This window comes from Thalassophryne amazonica, chromosome 7, assembly GCF_902500255.1.
Source record: "Thalassophryne amazonica chromosome 7, fThaAma1.1, whole genome shotgun sequence".
Taxonomy (NCBI): domain Eukaryota; kingdom Metazoa; phylum Chordata; class Actinopteri; order Batrachoidiformes; family Batrachoididae; genus Thalassophryne; species Thalassophryne amazonica.
In genome coordinates, this window is record NC_047109.1 from 87,915,114 (window position 1) to 87,923,391 (window position 8,278).

Here is an 8,278-nt window from a genome sequence, read left to right on the forward strand (position 1 = left end):
GCCCCTGGCGCAGGTGGTGCAGGCCTGGATATAATCCCGGACATCGGCCTCTAGGGACGCCCACCAGAAGCGCTGCCGGACAACTGCCACGGTTCTTCGCACCCCTGGATGACAGGAGAGCTTGGAGCCGTGACAGAAGTCCAGGACTGCAGCCCTAGCCTCTGGTGGGACGTAGAGTCTGTTCTTCGGCCCAGTTCCGGGGTCCGGGCTTCATGCCAGGGCCTCCCGGACGGTTCTCTCTACATCCCAGGTGAGGGTGGCCACGATAGTGGACTCTGGGATGATGGGTTCAGGTGGATCCGACAACTCCGCTTTGACTTCATCTTCATGTACCCGGGACAAGGCATCCGATCTCTGGTTTTTGGTCCCGGGACGGTAGGTGATCCGGAAGTCAAAACGGCCGAAGAACAGTGACCAGCGGGCTTGCCTGGGGTTCAGCTGCTTGGCGGTCCTGATATACTCCAGGTTCCGGTGGTCAGTGAAAACCGTGAATGGCACGGACGTTCCCTCCAACAGATGTCTCCACTCTTCAAGAGCCTCTTTCACCGCAAGGAGTTCTCGATTGCCGACGTCATAGTTCCGTTCGGCCGGGGTCAACCTGCGGGAAAAATAGGCACACGGGTGAAGGACCTTCTCGGTCTTCCCGCTCTGGGAAAGCACAGCTCCTATCCCTGAGTCCGAGGCGTCCACTTCAACCACTAACTGGCGACTAGGATCGGGCTGCACCAGAACGGGTGCAGACGAGAAGCGCCGTTTCAACTCCTTGAACGCGGCATCGCAACGATCCGACCAGGTGAAGGGGACTTTTGGTGAGGTCAGGGCTGTCAGGGGGCTAACTACCTGACTGTAGCCCTTAATGAACGTCCTGTAGAAATTAGCAAAGCCGAGGAACTGTTGCAGCTTCCTACGGCTGGTGGGTTGGGGCCAGTCTCTCACCGCCGCGACCTTGGCCGGATCAGGAGCGACGGAGTTAGGGGAGATGATAAACCCCAGGAAGGACAAAGAAGTGCGGTGGAACTCACACTTCTCGCCCTTCACAAACAGCCGGTTCTCCAACAATCGCTGCAGGACCTGACGTACATGCCGGACATAAGGTCTCAGGATCCGGAGAAAAGATGAGTATATCGTCCAGATATACGAAGACGAATCGGTGCAGGAAATCCCGCAAGACATCATTAACCAATGCTTGGAACGTTGCGGGGGCGTTTGTAAGACCGAACGGCATGACCAGGTACTCAAAATGACCTAAGGGGGTGTTAAATGCCGTCTTCCACTCGTCTCCCTTCCGGATCCGAACCAGGTGATACGCATTTCTAAGATCTAGTTTAGTGAACATTTGGGCTCCATGCAGGGGCGTGAATACTGAATCCAACAAGGGCAATGGGTATCGGTTACGAACCGTGATTTCGTTCAGCCCCCTGTAATCAATGCATGGACGTAGTCCGCCATCCTTTTTCCCCACAAAAAAGAAACCTGCACCCATCGGGGAGGTGGTAATTCCGGATCAACCCGGCAGCTAGAGAGTCCCGGATGTAGGTCTCCATTGATTCGCGCTCAGGTCGTGAGAGGTTGTACAGCCTGCTGGACGGGAACTCAACGCCTGGAACCAAATCAATGGCACAATCGTATGGGCGGTGCGGGGGAAGGGTGAGCGCCAGATCCTTGCTGAACACGTCCACAAGGTCATGGTACTCCACCGGCACTGTCCCGAGATTGGGCGGGACTCTGACCTCCTCCTTAGCCTGGGAACCGGGAGGAACCGAGGAACCTAAACATACCCGAAGGCAGGTCTCGCTCCACTGAACCACTACCCCGGACGGCCAATCGATCCGGGGATTGTGTTTTAACATCCAGGGGAACCCTAGAATCACGCAGGAGGTGGCAGGAGTCACAAAAAACTCGATCTCCTCCCGGTGGTTCCCTGACACCACCAGAGTTACTGGAGGTGTCCTATGTGTGATTAAAGGGAGGAGGGAGCCATCTAGTGCCCGTACTTGCACAGGTGAAGTAAGTGCCACCAGAGGGAGCCCTGCCTCCCTGGCCCATTTGCTGTCTAGCAAATTCCCTTCTGAGCCCGTGTCCACCAGTGCTGGGGCCTGAAGGGTTAAATCCTCATAAAGGATTGTAACCGGGAGTCGTGTGGCAATATGGGTGTGTCCCACGTGAATGTCTTGGCCCACCCCTAGCCCAGTTTCTAGGGGCGGGCGTTGGTTGTTTAACCGCTCGGGGCAGTCCCTCACTTGATGCTCTATCGAGCCACAAACAAAGCACGCTCCGCGGACCAGCCTCCTCTGTCTATCCGGTGGTTTAAATGTGGCCCTGCTCGTGTCCATAGCTTCATCAGCAGGGGGAGCTGTAACCACACAGAGCGTAGAGGCCGTGGAGCGTGGGGAGGGCGGAGCTCGGTTGGAACCGGAAGGGAGAGGGACGGCGCGTGCCCGGCCACGCCCTTCGTCTTGTTCTCGACGGTGTTCTTCTAACCGATTGTCTAATCGTATAACCAGATCAATAAGCCCGTCTAAATCCCGCAGTTCGTCCTTAGCCACCAGGAGCTCCTTCAGGACCAACGACAGTCCGTTTACGAAGGCGGCACGGAGGGCAGTGCTATTCCAGCCAGACCTCGCCGCCGCGATGCGGAAGTCGACTGCATAAGCAGCTGCGCTTCGGCGCCCCTGTCTCATTGACAGCAGCACGGCTGAAGCGGTCTCTCCTCTATTTGGGTGATCGAACACTGTTCTGAACTCCCTCACAAACCCATCATATGTCTGAAGGAGCCGTGAATTTTGCTCCCAGAGCGCTGTAGCCCAAGCGCGTGCCTTACCGCAAAGCAGATTAATCACATAAGCTACCTTACTAGCATCAGTCGCGTACATGACGGGACGTTGTGCGAAGACGAGCGAACATTGCATAAGAAAGTCCGCGCACGTCTCCACACAACCCCCGTACGGCTCTCTAGGGCTTATGTATGCTTCAGGGGAAGGTGGGAGGGGTCGTTGAACGACCTGTGGAATGTCAACGTTGCGCACAGGATCGACAGGAGGGAGAGCCGCAGCAGCGCCCTGAGGGCGCGCTTCCACCTGAGCGGCGAGAGCCTCCACCCTGCGGTTAAGGAGGACGTTCTGCTCGGTCATTAGATCCAACCGAGCCGTAAAGGCGGTGAGGATTCGCTGCAACTCACCGATCATTCCTCCTGCAGACGCCTGTGCGCCCGGTTCTTCCATTGGCCGTTCAACAGCCGGTTGACGCCCCTCGGGGTCCATGACGTTGGCCGAGATATCCTGTTGTGAAAGTGTAGGAACTCGGACCCACAACAGGGGCACAAATGAACGGACAATGAAGGAAGTCAAATAACAACACTTTACTGTTGTGAAAAAGCACAACCAAACACGGCGAATGTGAAATTTAACAGTCAGTCAATTACAAGGGTGACGTGTGGGCAGGCTCGAAGATAAGAGACGTCCGTCCAAAGCAGAATCGGAACCACACGATTTCCTCCGCCACCGAACCCCGGGAATACTGGAGGCGCCAAGTCCCGAACACCCAGGTGGCCACTGCCTCCGCTTGTCGGATCTGGTACTGCTGGCGAGGAACAAAAACAGTTAGATGTGGGTGCGTGTGCACCCAGCAACACGTATGGTGGGAATGCCACCTCCACCTCTCGTCGAAAAAAGAAACAGAATATCTGCTGTCCAACACACACAAGCAATAGATATTCCTGTCAGAGAATCAACACAGTCAGCTGAGATCGTTACCTCCTTGGTAGAGCGATATCTCGGCAGAGAAGTGGAGATGACGTCTTGCAGATATACCGCTGCGGATCAGATGATTGGTAACAGCTGTCGTGGGTGACAGCTGTCACCCCGGCTGCTCCTGTGAGATGGCAGCGCCCTCTGGTGCCTGGAGCCCGCACTCCAGGCAGGGTGCCCTCTGGTGGTGGTGGGCCAGCAGTACCTCCTCTTCAGCGGCCCACACAACATCTTCATTAAAATGAATCTCCATCTCTGTCAAATAATATACAAATAATCAATGTTTATGAGTGCAATGGTAAGAATCTTTTACCATGAAAGATTCTTACTATTGCACAAATGAAAAAAACATTCATTATTTGTTTTATATAATGCCTAAAATAGATCCTTGTCATTTGATATGCTATTAATTTATAAACAAGAGAAAAGGGAGTTATATTTTGGTGTGTGTAACTGGTCCTTTGAGGTCAAATGGTTCCAAACAGTCCAACACAAACATTAAATAGCAATTCAATCCAAAATTGTTCAGTCAACTTGCAAAAACAATCAGATAGTTCAAAAACGATCCAATCCAAAATTGTTTGTGTACAGACTGCCATCTGCTTTCTTCAGTCCGGAGAACAATTGTGACAGAAACTTGTCTAGGGCCTCATCTGACAATGCTTTAGATAGAGACGTCCCAGCGAACACTGCAAATGCCTCCAGATGGCTTACGGTGTACTGGATTTGTACCATCATTCAACATGCTTAAATCATCATCTCTCACCAAAAGAAACCCCGCCATGTTTGCTTTTAAACTAAACATGGCGTCGTCCCCGTGTTTTTGCATTAAGGTGGTGGTTGCGACGTGCAAAACGTATGGAACCAAAATTGCATGGTAAATGAAACAAAATGGCAAATGGGAGGAATGATCAATATCATGTGTTTTGTTTTTGCTCCCATTTTTCATGAGCTGAATTCAAAGATCTATAACATTTTCTACACAAAAGGCCCAGTTCTCTCAAATCTTGTTCACAAATCTGTCTAAACTGTGTTAGTGAGCACTTCTCCTTTGCTGAGATATTCCAACCCACCTCACAGGTGTGGTATATCAAGATGCTGATTAGACAGCATGATTATTGCACAGGTGTGCCTTAGGCTGGCCACAATAAAAGGCCACTCTCAAATGAGCAGTTTTGCTTTATGGGGGGTGGGGGGGGGGGTGTCTCTGAGGAAAACCAGTCAGTATCTGGTGTGACCACCATTTGCTTCACGCGGTGCACACATCTCCTTTGCATAGAGTTGATCAGCAGCCAGACGGCATCAAATGTGATTATTTGCCCACTGAAGTTGGTTACGATGATGAACTGCAGTCAGGTTGAGACCCCGATGAGGATGACGAGCATGCAGATGAGCTTCCCTGACAGAAATTCTTTGGTTCTGCAAACCAATTGTTGCAGCAGCTGTCCGGGTGGCTGGTCTCAGACGATCTTACACGTGGTCTGCAGTTGTGAGGCCAGTTGGATGTACTGCCAAATTCTCTGAAATGCCTTTAGAGAAGCACTGTTCAAGCACGTTGAGGCAACTCTATTGTGATTTGGCGCTATATAAATGAAAATAAATTGAAACTGAGAGATGGCTTATGGTAAAGCAATGAACATTCATTTCATGGGCAACAGCTCTAGTGGCCATTCCTGCAGTCAGCATTCCAACTGCACGCTCCCTCAAAAATGTGACATCTGTGGCATTGTGCTGTGTAATAAAACTGAACATTTCAGAATGGCTTCTTATTGTGGCCAGCCTAAGGCACACCTGTGCAATAATCATGCTGTCTTATCACCATCTTGATATGCAACACCTATGAGGCGGGATGGATTTTCTCGGCAAAGGAGAAGTGCTCACTAACACAGATTTAGACAGATTTGTGAACAACAGTTATAGATCTTTGAGTTCAGCTCACTAAAAATAGGCACAAAAACAAGTGTTGCATTTATATTTTTTCAGTGTATTTATGTGTTATATAATAACTTTTATTACGTTCAATTCATTTATATAGTGCCAAATCACAGCAACGCTGCCACAAGGCGCTTCACATGGATAAGGTCTAACTCTTACCAACCCTATCTTACACATCTTCACTGTTTTCTTTGATCAAAGTCACCATCATAGTCCTACATTAATAAAAAAAAAAAAAAAATCAGCCACAACGTCCTCTGTGTTCTGGTTGAATCTGTCTGATTCCACCAACCCCATTTTACACCCTACAGGACTGACGTACTCCAGTTTCAAGATGACTGAAGAGGGCACCAGCATGCCAAAGCAAAAAAAGATCAGTAGGCTGTTCTTCCTGTTTCATCATCAGTCATCTTTTTACATGTTGAGATAGTATCTCTTATCTCCAAACCATCTCGCGGGGTGAATACAGGAAGCCACTGGAAATGTTCCTCAACCTGGTGGACAAACACTGGACAGGAGAGAGATTGCTGCATCATAACAACTTCCTGTGTGAGTCAGATTTCTGTGAGGGAATGTGGTGTGAGATTACAGATCAGAAAACAGCCTTTCAATGTTCTTTCTCTGTGGTTGTTGCTCAAACAGTGCAGATCCTCTGTTTGATGAAAATTGTATTTCCACACAAAAGGCTTAGACGAAATCCTTAAGAAGGAACACCGTTGTACGAGAGGAAGAGCGTCAAAACACAAATGTGTAATCTCACCTCCCAGCTGGAAGAAGCTCACGGTGAAGCTGAGAGTGGATTCTGTCATATCAACACCAAACAGCCCCAATGCCTTTTTCATCTTCATGACATTTGTCTTTATTCCATCGTAGGTGAAACTAAATGAGCAGCCGAGGATAGTTTTGATGGAAAAGGCTGCTCGGCAGAAACGGCTCATCAAAGTACGACGGTATCTCAAATCAGTGTTGAGAAGTTCACCTCACATTCAGATTAATAAATGTGAGTGAGAATGAGACAGATATATTGATGAGTCAACGTCCACCACATTCCCTTTAGTGTTTTCACACACACTTTTCTCATATAAGTGTTTTTGGAGCAGCTCTTATGATATCAAATGTAAGTCCTATTGCTGTTTCCATTACACACAACCATATCTAAAATAAATAAATAAAAATTGTAGTGACAGGTTTTCCTTGGCATTGAAGAAGCCTGGGCATGAATCCTGACAATTGCGATGTGTGAACAAATAGATAAATGAGTCCATCTTTTCCAGGTTGTGAAATAACTCAAAAACAATAAATGCTATCTTCCTGTTACGCACCAAATTAAAAGAGCACATAATGAAGACAAACTGACTTGATGTGGCTAAACTTTAATGCACCCGCTCAATGCAAAAAGCACTTTTTGTTTTGATACATTTTCGTTTGTATATAACTATACCATCAACCCAACTGCCACCTGTTGGACATGTCGGATTCATTTTCCATACTCATGTTTCTTCTAGTTAAGGGTACCTGCTCCAGAGCGCTCTTGACCTCACATTGGGGTGACGGTTCACCTTTCAGCAGGTCAATGACTCTAAGCACACAGCCAAGATATCAAAGGAGTGGCTTCAGGACAACTCTGTGAATGTCCTTGAGTGGCCCAGCCAGAGCCCAGACCTGAATCCGATTGAACATCTCTGGAGAGATGTGAAAATGGCTGTGCACTGACACTTCCCATCCAACCTGATGGAGCTTGAGAGGTGGTGCAAAGAGGAATGGACAAAACTGCCCAAAGATAGGTGCACCAAGCTTGTGACATCATATTCAAGAAGACTTAAGGCTGTAATTGCTGCCAAAGGTGCATCAACAAAATATTGAGCAAAGGGTGTGAATGCTTATGTACAACCCCTGGCAAAAATTATGGAATCACCGGCCTCGGAGGATGTTCATTCAGTTGTTTAATTTTGTAGAAAAAAAGCAGATCACAGACATGACACAAAACTAAAGTCATTTCAAATGGCAACTTTCTGGCTTTAAGAAACACTATAAGAAATCAGGAAAAAAATTGTGGCAGTCAGTAATGGTTACTTTTTTAGACCAAGCAGAGGAAAAAAATATGGAATCACTCAATTCTGAGAAAAAAATTATGGAATCACCCTGTAAATTTTCATCCCCCAAATTAACACCTGCATCAAATCAGATCTGCTCATTGACACTGACCCTATGTGTCTTTTTGCAAGGAATGTTTTTGTTCTATGGCAAGATGCATTATCATCTTGAAAAATGATTTCATCATCCCCAAACATCCTTTCAATTGTCCAAAATATCAACATAAAGTTGTGCATTTATTGATGATGTAATGACAGCCATCTCCCCAGTGCCTTTACCTGACATGCAGCCCCATATCATCAATGACTGTGGAAATTTACATGTTCTCTTCAGGCAGTCATCTTTATAAATCTCACTGGAAAGGCACCAAACAAAAGTTCCAGCATCATCACCTTGCCCAATGCAGATTCGAGATTCATCACTGAATATGACTTTCATCCAGTCATCCACAGTCCACAATTGCTTTTCCTTAGCCCATTGTAACCTTGTTTTTTTCTGTTTAG

The 8,278-nt window shown here is 48.0% G+C and overlaps 1 protein-coding gene across 1 annotated transcript; it reads left to right on the forward strand.

Moving 5' to 3' along the window:
* Positions 1-5,360: 5,360 nt before the first annotated feature.
* cep72 (centrosomal protein 72) lies at positions 5,361-6,689 on the forward strand. Its single transcript, XM_034173664.1, is given in 6 exon segments — positions 5,361-5,370; positions 5,927-6,065; positions 6,112-6,234; positions 6,324-6,417; positions 6,419-6,469; positions 6,555-6,689. Coding segments are annotated over 6 exon segments (552 nt in total).
* Positions 6,690-8,278: the final 1,589 nt, after the last annotated feature.